Raw genomic sequence first — 16,216 nt, forward strand, 5'->3', positions numbered from 1 at the left:
TAAGCCACCGGAGAGGAGGAGGGACGGCAGAACCGCGCCGGAAGAAGCTTCGCCTCGCGCTTCGCCTTTGTCGCCCGCACAGCACTGTTGGGGAGATGAGGACGGACGTGAGAGGAATGCTGCCCTCATTGGTAACCTAAATTCTAGTTTTTAGCATGTCAAATTGATTATAGCATAGCTTATGCAACTGGCATACAAGTTAGGTTAAGAAGCATAACTAAATTTTTGAACAACCACAAACTTAGAGCATCTCTCCAGCAATCCCCCAATAATCCTTTCCCGATAATTGGTATCGGGAGATGTCCCTATACAAGTTTTAAGATTATTGAGGGACTTGTTTTTGCAGTCTCCCAATAACTTTCTCCCAATCCAACTATTTTATTGGGAGAGTCACAACTCTCTCTTTATTTAGGGAGAGTTGGGGTGAATTATTGAGTTGTTCCAATAATTATTGGAAGAAGAGAAAGATTTTGGGAGACTGCTGGAGAACTATTTTCTTATCTAGTCTACTAATATGGTAGTTGGATTGAGGATTGAAAGACTACTGGAGATGCTCTTAGAAATAGAAGGAAGAAGAGCAAACCACTGGCTGATGCCCTGTCGTTGTGCGCTTGTCGATGAGCTGCTGCTCACCGCCGCAGAGGCGCAGCGCCCCTGCAGGCCCTCGCCCTGCACGCTGCACGCACACGTGCTGGCGCGCTCAGCCTCCACCGGACATTGTGGAGGCGCGGCACCCCTGCATGGATGCGCGGCTGCCGCAGAGGTGTGGACTCAGCCGCCGCCGACCAACGTGGAGGCGTGGCGCACCTGCAGGCCCAACGTGTGCACGCGCGGCTGCCGCCGGCCGCCGCGGAGGCGGACTTGGCCACCGCTGGCTGCCATTCACTGCTCGGTAATGCCCGCCGCCGCCGTGTATTCAACGATGGGAGCTGGGGGCAGGGGCATGGCCGCATGGGGAGCAGCTGGGCTCTTGGTGGACCTGGTGTAAAATTGGGCCATTCTGGGCAGTCGTGTAAGAGAGGAGGGAGATGGAGACAGTACTATTTTAGGGCCGGAAGAAAGGAGGTTGACAATCTGTTACGTATCTTTTTCATATTTTGAATACCTAAAAAAGTATATACTATCTATATATAAAAAATTGCTCAAAATAAAGGGTATTCAACTGAATACCCTTGAATTAAGATAGGCCCGCCCCTGCATGCATGCACATGCCCACCGACCATGCAAACGTATTGATTATTGTTAATGTAGTATATAACTTTAACTAGTCAGTAGAAGGCTAATATGGTCCATACTAAGCTGTGTTATTTTTATTTTGTTGCCTCTTGGAACTTTTTATGAAACTCTCAATTACATATGTTTTTTATAAAATTAATATTTAGTTGTCAACACCTTTAATCCTCCAGCAATCAAAAACTTTGATTTATATGTGTTAACTACTCATTTTACCATGTCAATCTCTAGAATTAGACACTTATGTTTTAAGATAACAACTTGATTAAATGTGCATATGAAGCCATAAATAGCTAGAGAAGGTCTTGTGGTTGATTTTTCTTCTTTCTCAGGAAATTCCACGGTGTTATAACTTTTTTTTTGAAGTGATGCTATAAAAATCACAGCATGGAACGGAAGCCTATCCTACACTAGAAGTGCACAAAATGTTCATTCATAGGGCAATCATGGAGGCATCACATTCATGTGAGGTGGAGCCCACGATGTTAGGCCGAAACAATAAGAACCTGGACAATAATAATTGAGGTGGCCATGTTTGTCTCCCTTTTCCTAGTCTATTTTATCTCCAAGAAAAATAAATATAAAGAGAAAATGCCAGCTCACTTATTTGTTTTGTGGTCTAGTATAGTTTGGACCCATCCTTCTACATATAATTTCCCAAATGATCATGGATTCAATGGATATTATTTTATTGAGCTCATTTGATATGAATAAACAAAGCTGGGATAGGCTGAGTGTGATGTTTTTTTCTTCTTATGCGGGCTTTGGTAGAAAATTTCTTCTAGGTTTGTTGGAGAGTAATTAGTATACTAGGGCATCACGTCAAAAGATCATCAATTGAAAAAAAAAACCCCGACAAAATGCTTTGCTTACACTACATAATAGCCAGTACTGCATATCTGATTTTTGTAATTATCTTTTGGTGCGACTACTTTTGCTGAAATATTCCATTCCAACAATCTCATGTGCTTCCATGTGTTATCATGCATAGGGAAACATGAGTACCTAAAAATGAATTCATTTTCTTTCCTCCAACTTCATTTTTTTAATGTATAGGCACTTAAGCAGGTTTGGTACTTATCGTACAACGCTTCAGCACTAATTAAGTGTCTTCCTAGAAGTTGTCGGACTGAATCTCTTTATAATAATCAAGTACCTACAAGATACAATGAACCAATAAAGATGTCTGCTATAATGCTCTTTTGGAGTTGCACTAACCAATGCCATACTGTAGCTGTAGAATGCCTAGAGAGATCATGGCAAGTTGTTGGTGATTCAAGATAAAATTTAGGGACCTCATGTCGTACCAAGTTCTAGCCGTCCGGAAATCTTTCGTTCAAAGTTAATTGCATCTTTCAACAACCAGGTTACTATTAGCTAAGTGAATTTCGAAAACGTGTGAAAATAATTGAATATGATCTTTTTAAATTTTCCCTTCAGAAAGTAAATTAAAAATATACTTATTTTCGGCATGCTTCCCAAAATCAATAACGTGATGATTCACGGAGATGACTTCGCCTCAAAGAGAAACGAAAATATCCTTTGCCTGACCCCGGGTTAGTTGGCTCCAACTGCACTTTCAGAAAAGTGCAAAGATTCTTTACAGGGGCATTACTGGAACAAGCACCGTCTACAGTCGACACATGTGGTCCGCGTAAACCGAACGAGTATTAAAAGTGATCTCTTGTGATTAATGTAAACAATCTGGGGGGAACTGATTCTTACGTTGGCTCTGCAGTTTTACGCAAAAAAAATTATACTCTCTCCGTTTCAAATTTTAGATTGTTTTAACAAATCTAGATACATAAATTTTGTCATGCGTGGTAAAAAAATGTATCTAAATTTACCAAAACAACCTACAATTTACAACGAGTGGAGTAATACATTTTAATTGAAGGAAGAACACAGAGCAAGTAAGCAAAATGTAAAGAAAATCATTAAACAAAATGCAACATAATATAGTACATTTTAATTGAAGGAAGAACACACACCAAGTAAGCTATAACACGAATCGCAAGAGAATAAAGTGGGTAATAGCTTCACTTCTATGTGCCGACATGAAATCTGCTGAATAAATAATTTAGCAAGTCTTAGTTATTTTATTATTTTCTATCTAAATAAACTAGTACTAACCTGACAAGATGTCTATTTAAAAATATTGCAATAATATTTTAAATCATTTTTAGCATTTTTCAATGAGGTTGGTAGATCCGAGCTACTTATAAAGATGACTATTTAAAAGTATGATCATAAGCACATAGCTCTAATATCCAACCATAAAAAATATAAACATCTCGAACACAATACAACATGTAACATGTCACGCCGCCGCAAACATAAATTACACTTTGCGGCAAGTCCAAATCAATCAGCCACGCCACTGGAACCGCCGGCCCTCGGCCCTCCCCCACGAAGACAACAAGTTCCGGCACGGCACGACACGCCGCACCTAGTACACCCCCATGGTGCCCCTAGCACATCGCCACCATGATGCACGAACGAAAACAAGTAGTTACCAAATTTTTTTTCTCTCCCCTTTAAACACATACATGAAATATTAAATATAGTTAAATAACAAAACTAATTACACAGTTTGATTGTACACGATCTGACGAATCTTTTGAGCCTAATTAGTGCGTGATTAGCCATAAGTGCTACAGTAACCCCATGTGTGCTAAATGATGCGGTCAAAAGCCTCAAAAGATTCGTCTCGCGATTTCCAAGCGAGTTTTGAAATTAGCTTTTTTAATTAGTGTCCGAAAAACCCTCCCGATATATAGTCAAACAATCGATGTGACTTTTAAACTAAAAAATTTCACTAACTAAACACCCTCTAAACAACCCATGCACCCCACAGGCCACAGGGCCATTGACAGTCACCCAAGACCAGACTGGTAAAGATTCCCTTCACCTTTCTCCCATCATTCATTCATCTGGAGCCATTCTGCTAAACACCCTCTAAACAACCCATGCACCCCCACAGGGCCATTGACAGCCACCCAAGACCAGACTGGTAAAGATTCCCTTCACCTTTCTCCCATCATTCATTCATCTGGAGCCATTCTGCAACCTCCCCATGGCAAGATTACCGAAATGCCCCCTAGGGGGAGGTTTACGGAAATGCTCTCAACCCGGCATTAAATAAGCCTCCCCGCCTCACCTGATCCCCTCCCCCTTCCTTCTCCTCCGCCTCTCCGATTGAGTGGCTCACCTTCCTCCCCTCTTCCCCCAACCAGCTCCGAGGTTGCGAGTAGCAATCCTCTCCCCCGCCCGCCCCCTCGATTCCTCCAGATTTTGGCTCGGTTCTCTCGAGCTCGAGCAGATCAGCCTCCTCCGATCGAAGCTCTGGTCTCGGTTTACCCGTCCAAGAACTGCTGCTGTTCTTGGTGGAGGATCTTTGGCGGAAGATCCAAACTCTTGTGTTGGGGTTCTCCGGGTTTTCCTGCGCTGGAGGGAGGTTTCGTTCTCGCTGGCCATGGTTTGGCTGGGAAGCAGCATCTTGATGCCCAATCTCTGAGCTTTATGAAGATCGCCAGCCACCTGCGCCGCTCCTGCTTCCACCACTCCTTCTCGGTTGTCTTCCTCTACTGGTTTTATGTGATCTCATAACTTGCCCTCACCCGGATCCGCCATTCCCCGTGCTCTCCCCGTCCCCTCTCTCTCCTCCCTTCGTTCTTGCTTTCCTGAAGAATCGCCCAATAAAAGCACTAGCAGCAGCAGCGGTAGAGAATTTGGTGGTAAGCTAGGCCGGCCCCGCGCGGAAAGATCCTGCCTCGATGTCGTCGTCGTCGCTGTCGCCGGCGGGGAGGATGTCCGGGTCGGACGGCGACTCGGCGGCCGACACGCACCGGCGCGAGAAGCGGCGGCTGTCGAACCGCGAGTCGGCGCGGCGGTCGCGGCTGCGGAAGCAGCAGCACCTGGACGAGCTCGTGCAGGAGGTGGCGCGGCTGCAGGCCGAGAACGCGCGCGTGGCGGCGCGCGCCGCCGACATCGCGTCGCAGTACGCGCGCGTGGAGCAGGAGAACACCGTGCTCCGGGCGCGCGCCGCCGAGCTCGGCGACCGGCTGCGCTCCGTCAACGAGGTGCTCCGCGTCGTCGAGGAGTTCAGCGGCGTCGCCATGGACATCCAGGAGGAGATCCCGGCCGACGACCCGCTGCTCCGCCCGTGGCAGCTGCCCTACCCCGCCGCCGCCATGCCCATCGGCGGCGCGCACATGCTCCAGTACTGATGAAGTGATGATGATGCCTCTCCACCAGCCATGGAGGCAGCTGGAGCCTCGGCTGTGGTTGGCAAGAAAGAATGGGCTGCCCACATCTACCTGGCTGCATTGAGAACTACATAGGGGCTCTATCTGCTGCTGCTGTGTTAAATCTGTATTCTGGTTCTTCAATAATTGTTGCTGTTGTCTGTCTGTGTGTAAGTGATGATGCTCATCTTATGTAAGGTGTAATTTCGTGTTTGGTTTCTGTACTTCCTGTCTAGTAATGTTATGAATTAAGTGTTATGATTTCCTACCCCCTCTATATAGTTTCAGTTAGATCTGAATCTGATGGTGTCTGAATTTTGTTCCAGTTCTCACCCTGTCATTAGTAGTAGATATCTCTGACTCGGCGAGATATGCTAACTTCACATCATAAAAGGAAAAAAGGCTGCATGTGAGTCACAAAAGATGTGAGTTCTTATCAAACCTCAAAGCAAGGAGAAAGGCATCAAAACAACTTGAGTGCAAAGCTACACATCTAATAAAGCAATAAGATCAAAGGGGAAATCTTCTGTTCCAAAGTTGCTCGCTGGATTCTGTCTGCTGACAGCTCCCTCTCCAAGCATGTTGCTTGATCCATCTTCTTGGCATCGAAGCAGGAACGAACAATGCATTGATTTGTTTCTTTGGTTTCTTTTATCGAACAAAACAAATACACATGACAAGATGCATTATTGCATCCTCATACATGCATCTCTTTTCTCCACCACCCCAGTAAGCAAGCAATTGTTAAACACCTGCTAATCTTCAATGTGAACAAAGCAAAATGGAACTCGCGTCAAACAATGGAGTCACTACATCCGTGACGAAGGCGAAAACGACAGTGAAAGACACAGGAAAACCTTAAAAACTTATCTTGACCGAACCTGTGACGTTACCAAACGAAAGAGCTCCAGCTGAGCGTGCAATCAGGCCAAAGATTGTTAGTGCTTCATCCACTCAAAATTATGTCCAACACAGATTGAGTAATCACCTGTTAGGTAAGCCACCAATCGATTCACATCAACTTATGTAAAACTAGATCAGATATTCAGTTGCTTGGTATGATCTGGACATGTTCAAATATTCATGAAATGGAAGGAAATTCAACAAAATCTGGTGTTCTCAAATGGTTATGCTTATTTTTAAGACAAATCTCCACAGAATTCATTTCTTCATGCTCTCCAGAGTTTTCAGAAACAACTGTGAGAAAATAACTTCAGACTTGGGGCCTGGAAGCTACTCCTCGACAACAACGCTGATCTGGCCCTTCTCCAGCATGTCGTAGAAGGATCTAGTCTTCCTCTGCTCGTTCCAGTGGTGCATCTTCCACATGCCACCGGCAATCAGCCCAAGGGTGAGTCCAATGAAGATCTCCTTCACCACACTCGGGCCCTTGAGGGTGGCATGTGCAACCCTGCCACCTGCCATGCTTGCTGTTGAGGTGAGATGCCAAATGCCTGAAAGAAATGGAGGGGATTCTGTTAGTTTACGTGGGAGCAACAGGCAGACAGCATATCTTCACCAAGGTAAAAAGATACTCTTAATAAATGCAGACATGTGCATACAGCAACGGCGCATTTTGATTATTTGTTTAGTCACACCAAAAAGGGGGTTGATTTGATTTGTACATAGCAAAAGTGGACCTGAAATGGTACCGTAAAGAGGTAAAAATGGAAGAGATTAAAATAGCACTTGAATATGCAAAGTGCTATACAAACTTAAGCAAAGTGAGCAGAGTATCCAGGAATGCTGGAGGTTTTACTACACAACTGAATCAAACTCCCTGTATTCTTGCATTCACCTCCTAAATTACTCTATTCCACCACAAAAGATTCTAAGTGATTGGGACAGCATAAAATGTGACACAAGAAACACTTCAGCTATGGTATCAATCATTGCTTATTCTACCTCCACCCCCCCCCCCCCCCCCCCCCCAAACCCAACACACACACACATAAAAAAAAAAGTACACCAGGACCTTCACCTAACCTGGCACTCACCACAAAAAACAGTCATGATGGTAAACAAAGCTAATTAGTTTGGAGGGATTTCCTTATCATCCATTGTCAAATCAAGGTATTAGGTAACAATATCAACATTCTAGCATCTGCAATAGCGAGAGCTCAAACTATCCACTACCTAACAGGTGTACATCAAACCAGGCAGATAGCAATATCAAAATTGCGCAATGCTTCATCAATTCATCATTCACTCGCCATCTCCTAAACAACAAATATGGGATGATTTTCAGTTGGCCTATTTCTTCAATTTGCTTTGATGCAGATCTTAGTTGTTACACACACTCTAAACCTATACCAACGAAAATACTCAAATTGACTCGAAATTGAAGAGAAACTACTAACAGAACGACAGGCGAACTCACTTTGATCAAAGCAGTTGCAGGCAAGATCTAAAAGTTTACCAAAGAGCATGGGTATTTAAATTCAATAAAATCATAAAAAGATCCTAGAAAAGAGCAATAAGCTGATTGCTCAATAGACATCAGATGCCTTATTTTGTGAAACAGAAAACAATAACAAACTGCTAACTGAGCAAAACCCAAAGGCAAAATAGCCAAATGTGTCCCTCAACTTTGGTCCAAGGATCACTTTGGTCCCTGAAGTATTAAATATGTTGTATAGGTCCTTCAAGTTTTCATGTAGAATCAAAATAATCCTTAGGCAGATGTGGCATGCCATGACAGCTTTAGTTGCCATGGCTGAGTCAACATATTAGAGTTGCCTCATTTACCCCTTGTCCAAATATAAAGCATACATGATGTGGACTTGACAGATTATAATGCAAGAATTTGTCATATCATAGGCCTCCTCAAGCAGGATAAGAAAAATATAGTGGCAGCATAATAAGTTGTACCACGTATCCATTATTTTCCCCCCAAAATCAAACCATGGTAATAATCAATGCATAAAACAGTTTTTTAGGGGGTCAGGACAAGTCATTCTTTTAATTGATCTGGGGGATTCCTTGATCTGGTCCTCATTACATGGCATAAACTAGAGCTAAATGCATGTACATAGGACAAAAGATCATGCAATGATTTTTGTGGCCTCTCCGTTACAGCTTTGTACACAATCATTATAATAGATATGGTGAAGCATGGTAAAAAAGACAATTCTACCATGCCGACTCATCCACAAGGTTTCCAACCGCTGACATGGCAAGAGTATGTGGCATGCCAAATCAGCATAGGGAGCAATTTGATCCAACAGAGAAACTTGAGGGACTTAAACGGTCTATTTAATACTTCAGGGATCAAAGTGATCCTCGGAGCAAAGTTGAGGGATGTAATTGGCTATTATGCCAAACCCGAAAGTTTTAAAAGATAAGCCATACTAGAGACTTCAGTGAGCTTGCATGAAGAACAGTTTATGCTATGGGATCGGAAAGGACTGAACGGGATGCACCAAACACTTATATTAAAAGTAGATTCAATTAATCTACAGGCAGAAGCTCAAGTAAAAGTGTATGTGACTAGTATTATGATGACAAGAAAAACACCGAGGAACTTAACCAAGGGTTTACAGGTCAGCATCCACAGGCAATTTCCAATAGTAAGTTATTAACAACTCAATAGAATATAATCTCACTTCTGATAGTTCAGTATTACACATAGAGGTACTGCATATATATAGTGCAACCAAAGAGATGCTAGATGAATTTAAATGTAAACATAAAATGAAGGGTCCCCTAAAGCAACATCCACACCACAGCACAAATGAGATATAAGCATGCATCATTGATCATCCGGATGCAGTAATAAACACAGCCAGCTTCGCAACCTAATTTGTTAATTAATGATAAAGGTGCCTCTATGAAGCTAAGACAACATAAACATGACCTGGTTCATTCAGACTCTGGATGAACAATGAAATACTGAGTAAGTGAAGGACACATTACAACTGCCATTTACATTTTTCTCCTACTGCTGCATTCAGATTATGTGATGTACTCATGAACACATCGTGAGTCAAAGACCATACATCTGAGGCCACACACGTCAAAAGGCTGTTCAGGCACAAATGCTAGTATAAAGATTACAGTCAGGCTATCCAATGGCCCTAGACCCCAGCTTGCGAAGCTGAACTGCATCAACACACTGGATACTGTCTAAGATGAGAAACCAATGAAAATCAATGATGCGGACCTTTTTCAACTGAAAACATGATGTACCCAATAATGTCACGGGAGGATATGTTTATACCACATCCAGAGGCAATGGTAAACGCATCCAAGCCCCGGTCCAATTAACCAAGTATGTGACCACTACCTACAGCCCCATAAGCTAATATGTGCCCTAAGTTATCATGTAACAGGGTATACTCCTATGCGTGTAGTTTCCCAGCCATACCGCATCCAGAATATAGGGCAAAAGAAAATACTGAACAGACAAGGATACAACCCGTGAAGGAGAAATCCCTTTGTATACAGACTATGCAGCATTTCCCGTTGCCAAACATCGGCATTTTCACCATTCACATCCTAATACCATCAAATCATCCCGGTGCACATGCCTAGAACCATCAGAACTGCCTCCACGGGATGGATGACTAGACGGATGGATTCACCGTCACTACGCCATCGCTGACGACCCTTTCATGCTCCAAACCCAACAACCAAACCAGAGACGCGCGCCCTATCCGCGCACCCGCGCATCGCTATAATCCACACGACGACATGACCCCCCTGGCCTTACACGCCCTCAGACCCTCCGCCGGCACGGATCCGCGGCGCGAACCCAGCGCGCCGGCAACGAGGACGCGCCAGATCCGAACGGTCAATGAAATCAACGGGGGGACTTTCCTTCAACCGCGAGCAGGCGCGTAGCGGGGTTGGATCAGGCGCCGGGGAAGGAAGGATCGGGACCACAAGGAGGAGGGCGAGAGGAGCGGAGAGCTCACCTTACCGGAGATGGAGAAGGGGGGTGCGCCGCCGCCGCGAGAGAGGAGCCGAGGTGGCGTTTTTGCGGAGACGCCCTTTAAAGCCCGCGTATTCGCGAGCGAGTGGCTGGTGGCCTGGCGCTGACTGGCTCGTGCCTCTCCGCCTCTCCATCACAGGCATTACGTCTTCGGTGCAAACTTTACGTATTCCCTGGTCGCTTGCATAGTCTCTGTGTCGAGTGAATCCCTACCACCCTTCCAGTCCACCACCAAGGCACCAAGCATATGGGCCTGGAGGCTGGTCCACCTTTAATAAGTTAAGTATAGAAATAAAAAAAAGGAGCAACCACACAAGGGCATTTGGTCTAGTGGTATGATTCTCGATTAGGGTGCGAGAGGTTGCGAATTCAATTCTTGGAATGCCCCAGTTTTCAAAATCTTTTTGCTTGTTTTATATTTCCTCGTGCAGCAGAGGGACAAGAGCTCCGGAGTTCCAATTTCCAACTGCCTCGGCAAGCAATGTTTTTTTTATTTCCTCAGTAGCTTCAACAGGCACTTTTATCTTCTTTTTTACTAGATTCATGTCCGTGCGTTGCTACGGGCAATAAAAATATTCGCACCAATACATATATCACAGGCAACAAAAGATATTATAAGTCTATTGATATCAACATGTAAGCAAATTAATCAGCAACGCCAAAATACACAGTAAATGTATGGACCTTAATTATCCAGCTGCCCCTTAGCTCTATGTGACAGCAAAAGTTTAGAGTATATTCCTTTATCCGTATCCATACAAATGCCAAAATGTAAACAACTAAGTGTATTTTCTGGAAAAAAAAAATCCATTCAATAGTATTTTTTCTTGAATTAAAGTCACGAACTTAATTTCAACCCACACCCACATTATTCACAAATTTGTTTAGACTACACTAATCTCTAAAATTACTATTATTCATTATGTTTCTGTATTATTGGGATAGGACATTGGTTTTCAAAAGTAAGATAACTATTGTTTCCTGAAGTGTTTATTTTTGAGGCATATCATTCAGTCTTTTTCTAGATAGTAGGAATAGTGAGAATCTGAATTGCAGCTTCATATATCTTAGGAAATTGTGAAAATCCTCATCAAGATTAATCTAACAAGAATTAAAAAAATCCTCATCTGGTACACAGCAAATTAAAAAAAAAATCTCATCCAGTACTCGTATTTGACAAGATGAGTGATTGAAATGGTATCTTATTGAAAGATAAACTTCTAATGTGCATGGATGGACTTCCGCATTAGACAGGACCAGCCAGCTGCTCAATTCATTGCTCGATCGTACACACTGCAATGGTGCCACAAGAATGGTGAAATCATGGGTATCATGTCAGACAAATACTGCAGGCATAAATGTTTATATCAGTTTTCACCATAGAACAAGTTCACAATAAGAAAAACAAAAGGCAAGGTCAAAGAAAACCATATATTTGTAAATATGCATACCTGCCGCTCTTGCTGAAAAGAACTTCAAGTTACGCTATTACTACTCCGATCCCAGCACCATCCAAAGACATGTTATAGGTGACCGTGGCTCTAGTTAATCAAAATGAATCATTTCTTTCTGTTAGGAATTGCCGCAATTATTATGAGTGCAGCATGACTAAACAAAATCAAAAGTAGCGTAAATTAGAGGAGGGAAAGGGTACATGGGAGTTCAATTCTCCTTAGTTCTTTTTTCCACCAAGCAGCACCAACCTGTACTCCAGTAGCTCTTCCTTCTTGTGCCACCAAAGGGATGGGAACAATGCACCTGCAACATTTGTCACAAAAGAATTTATCCTCAGCATTCAAAATGAATAGAATTTAGAGAGCTCCCGCCATTCAACATTATTGATCCAGTGCAAGGAGATCATGATAGCGCATTAGCATATCATATTTAGGTGCCAAGTGCCATGGCTATATACTATGGACTTTCTACTTAGACCCAACATGTCATATTTTTGCCAAAAGAATGCCCAGGTCAAGGACACAGTCCAAAAAAGAAAGGAACACAATGGCATGTCCACATCTCAATCAAAATATTTTACGTCCAATTATTCCCTGTGTACTTTTTATGTCTAAAAACATTTCTTTGCTTGTTTGTTCAGGCATCAAAGTAAAATGGAATATAAGAGGGATAGATGTAAAAAAAAAACTACATCAACATTACACAAATACAGAAACATCCTTCTACCACAAGCAGTTGACAAAAGAATGGCAAAGCCCAGCTTACCATCTTCTTCCGCCCCTTCTACATCATGCTGGCCACTTAAGTTCTGACAAGCGCAAGATGAACCCACCCCCTTCTACATCATGCTGGCCACTTAAGTTCTGACAAGCGCAAGATGAACCCACTGTAACCAGCAGCATTTACAGTGGCATTCTGACACTCCTGTGAAGGATCTCCAATAAACACACAGTTCCGCAACTCAAGGAAGTGACCAAGACATCATATCACAACTGACCGATCACTGCGTTCGGCTGGTTCTCGTAGCCTCCAGCGCCACAGTAATTTTCTTTCACGCGCTACAGTAATTTTCTTCACACCCCTCCAACCACCAGCTCCAGCCAGCCCAACAGTATTTCTCTCACGCCATTCCAGCTCCCGCATGCCGAACGCAGTGATTATGCTTTGATTTTAACAACTCCAGCAATCAAAATAAGAATCCACAAATCTCGCCCAATTAATGCAGAAATAAGAGGACCGCACCTGACAAGAAGAAGATGAAACGCCTGTACTGTGAGTCCGGTGTTCGCCGACCGTCAGCGGCCGGTGAGGCTGAAGCCATTGTGGGAGCCAAGCAACATCCTGAAAAACTCGAAGCAATACGGCATGGTTGTCAGAAACTGAATCATCCCGAGTACCCATCTGTTCAAGAGCTATATCCTATCCACGCGAAGGAGGAAACTACATGCACTCAACCATCCGGCCCAGAAGGGGTGGGGATCGGGAGCGGGGAGCGCTACCTCGAAGAACCGCGGGGAGTGGTAATCGCAGTTCGACATGGCAGCCGGACCGGACAGTCGCCGCCGCCACGGGAGGGAATGGTGCAAGCAGCGGGAGGGTCTTCTCGTTTCCTTCTCTCTCTCTCTCTCTCTCTGGTTGTGGCCGCCCGTCTCACTCGCAACGAGCCAGCGCTGGGCGGCCGGGGTCGGCGAGCGCTGGTCGGGGGTGGGGCCGCGGGGGGCCAGGGGCGCGGAGCCGCGGATGACGCTGGTCGGGGCGGGTGCGGGCCGGTGGTCGGGGGCGCATGGCGCTGGGTGGCGGCGCAGATGGCGCTAGGCGGCGGTGGGCGCCGGATGTGGGGATGGCGGCGCGGGTCCAAGAACTGGGGGCTGCGGGTCCGAGGGCCGGCGGCGCGGATGGCGCTGGGTGGCGGCGGTCGCCGGACGTGGGGGTGGCGTTCGCTGGATGGCGGCGGCGGCCGGGCGCGGGGGGAAGGGGGGGGGGGGGGGGGGGGGGGCGGGTCCAGGACGCGGATGGCGGACACAACGGCGCGGCGGGACGGGGGTCAGGGGCGGCTGCCGGTTGGGAGCTTGCGGCCTGCGGGGTTCGTACCGAGTGGGAGCAATGAACGTTAGAGATTGATGGGATATTGATCTGACGGATGAGGTGTGAAGTGGCAGAACCATATGGAGGCAGAAACATGGGAGGGTGAGGACACTATAGTCTTTTTAATAGTAGAGATAGAGAAGATTTCCTCGTCATAAAATTTCAGCAGACAGTTCAGCATCGATTCATGCTACGCAGCATCGATTCATGCAATCATGCTACGACAATAACACGTTCCTTTCCAACCTTGCAGATTTATGAACTCTGGACGGCTGAAGTCTGAAGAAACAACTACAACTTAGTACAAGTTACAATAAACTTATTCTGCAGTTTTATTATACAAATTTCGTCCACTATCTACGACAAAAGGCGACATGTCTAGTAACTGAGTGTAGCAGAGATGCAGATGTTGCGGTGGTTTTGCGGGCACATAAAGAGGAATAGAGTCCGGAATGAAGTTATTCGGGAAAGAGTAGGGGTGGCACCAATTGAGGAGAAACTTACCCAACATCGATTGAGATGGTTTGGACATGTCCAACGGAGGCCTCCGGAGACGCCAGTACGTAGTGGGGTGCTTAAACGCGTCGATAATGTAAAAAGGGGTAGAGATAGACCTAAACTGCCTTGGGACGAGTCGGTTAAGAGAGACATTAAAGATTGTAATATCTCTAAGGAGGTAGTTTTGGTTAGGAGCTCTTGGAGACTAGCTATCAACGAACCTGAACCGTGATTTTTGTGTCTTGTGGGTTTCATCTCTAGCCTACTGTGACAGAACCGCCAAGTTAAAACGGCTTAATTAAGCGTAATGGCCTTCATTTGAACACATCATGCACATTAGCTTAATTAAGGTAACCTGACAGCTCTTTCACAACCCACGGTCGATCGAAACAACACCGGTAGTCCCACGCGAAGGTAGGCATAGATGGCACAATATGACAATACTTGAAACTACTCTTACAATACATAGTATAGTACATTAAAATTTACAAATCATATTTGAATATACAGATGATATACAAATCTGACTGTTATTTAAACAAAAGTTTGATAAATATAAAGTTAATAACTATGATACATAAGTACAAAGTTGAATTACACATCCAGTCCACGAATGTGCAATCCAGAAATCTACGAGTCTACTCGTCTGGGTTCTCGACGTTCCACCCATCCACGTCCTGACGAACGAATTTGGCATATCATGGACAGAAGTCTATGTGTACGGGTCCTGAAATCATGTTTCAATAATGCCCTGATGTAGGGTCGAGATGGCGGACTAGAGGGGGGTGAATAGTCCTTTCTAAAACTAATTGCACCGGCTAACCGAAAATTATGCGGAATTGAAACTATTCGCTTAGCCAAGACTTCACCCCTCTAACTATGACTCTAAGGCACCTCCAAAAAGATCCTACACAAAGCAAATGGAGTGCCAAGCTAGTAAGAGCTCTCCTAACAATTCTAATGCCAAGTCACACAAGCCTAAGCACTAGTACTTCACAAACCGGGGAAGCTCCTACACAATTCTAATGAGCAAAAGCACAAAACCAAACCTAAGCTCACTAGATGCTCAAGTACAAGGATACACAATCCAAATCCAAGAGCTCAACTTGCTTAGCTACACAATCTAAGCACGAGCAACTAATTAAGCTACACAAGCTAACTAGTTACACTAGGATCTCTATTTCTAGCTACACAAGCAAGAAGATGATTAGCAAGCTACACAAGCTAACTAATCACTAGAAAGAAACTACACAAGCATAAGATATAGATGAATGTAAATACAAAGCTTATGATTTGGAGAATGCAAACAACCGAGAAGAGTTGACAAGATTGACACGGTGATTTTTATCCCGAGGTTCACTTGGTTGCCACCAAGCTAATCCCCGTTGAGACAAGTTCCAAGGTTGCCGCCGATCCTCTTGCTAGTGGTGACTCTCAAGTCACACTCTCCCACGTGGAGTGCTCACACCGAGCTCTAGCACATGATCCGGCCGGACCACTTGTTGCTCTTCACGTCTCGCTCAACTAGAGTTGCTCTTCGCGGCTCCCGCAGGGTGAGCACAATACCCCTCACAATCTCTTCTCCGGAGCACCGCACAATCTTCTTGCGGCCTTCAACGGAGCCTCTTGCCACCAAGCCGTCTAGGAGGTGGCAACCTCCAAGAGTAACAAGCACACCGGCTTGCAACACGATCACCTAGTGCCACTCGATGCAATCTCTCAAAGCAATCGCACTAGAATCGCTCTCTCACTCGATCGGATGATT

The 16,216-nt window shown here is 44.8% G+C and overlaps 2 protein-coding genes across 7 annotated transcripts; one reads left to right on the plus strand and one right to left on the minus strand.

Annotated features, from left to right (window-relative positions):
* Positions 1-4,345: 4,345 nt before the first annotated feature.
* LOC120666479 (ocs element-binding factor 1) lies at positions 4,346-5,779 on the plus strand. The gene has a single exon (XM_039946332.1). The coding sequence runs from the start codon at positions 5,010-5,012 to the stop codon at positions 5,460-5,462; it is 453 nt and encodes a 150-aa protein (XP_039802266.1). The 5' UTR covers positions 4,346-5,009; the 3' UTR covers positions 5,463-5,779.
* A 111-nt stretch (positions 5,780-5,890) lies between these two features.
* On the minus strand, positions 5,891-13,783 carry LOC120666481 (cytochrome c oxidase subunit 5C). Of its 6 annotated transcripts, XR_005671756.1 has the most exons (8): positions 13,368-13,692; positions 13,111-13,209; positions 12,634-12,792; positions 12,068-12,171; positions 11,865-11,954; positions 10,397-11,706; positions 6,362-6,934; positions 5,891-6,240 (listed from the first exon to the last, which is right to left on the minus strand). XR_005671756.1 is itself a non-coding variant. In XM_039946333.1 (2 exons), exon 2 carries the CDS (start codon positions 6,903-6,905, stop codon positions 6,714-6,716), a length of 192 nt encoding a protein of 63 aa, XP_039802267.1. In that variant the 5' UTR covers positions 6,906-6,934; positions 10,402-10,553; the 3' UTR covers positions 6,492-6,713. The 6 variants fall into 6 exon arrangements, 3 of the variants coding, with proteins under 3 accessions (XP_039802267.1, XP_039802268.1, XP_039802269.1); XR_005671757.1 differs by lacking the exon at positions 5,891-6,240 and having other exon boundaries at positions 6,492-6,934; positions 10,397-11,759; positions 13,368-13,783; XR_005671759.1 differs by lacking the exons at positions 5,891-6,240; positions 12,634-12,792 and having other exon boundaries at positions 6,492-6,934; positions 13,368-13,780.
* Positions 13,784-16,216: the final 2,433 nt, after the last annotated feature.

This window comes from Panicum virgatum, chromosome 3N (assembly GCF_016808335.1).
Source record: "Panicum virgatum strain AP13 chromosome 3N, P.virgatum_v5, whole genome shotgun sequence".
NCBI classification, from domain to species: Eukaryota; Viridiplantae; Streptophyta; class Magnoliopsida; order Poales; family Poaceae; genus Panicum; species Panicum virgatum.

Bases quoted from the DNA above. Each gene is read 5' to 3' on its own strand.
- LOC120666479 (XM_039946332.1), top strand. From the start codon at position 5,010: ATGTCGTCGTCGTCGCTGTCGCCGGCGGGGAGGATGTCCGGGTCGGAC.
- LOC120666481 (XM_039946333.1), bottom strand. From the start codon at position 6,905: ATGGCAGGTGGCAGGGTTGCACATGCCACCCTCAAGGGCCCGAGTGTG.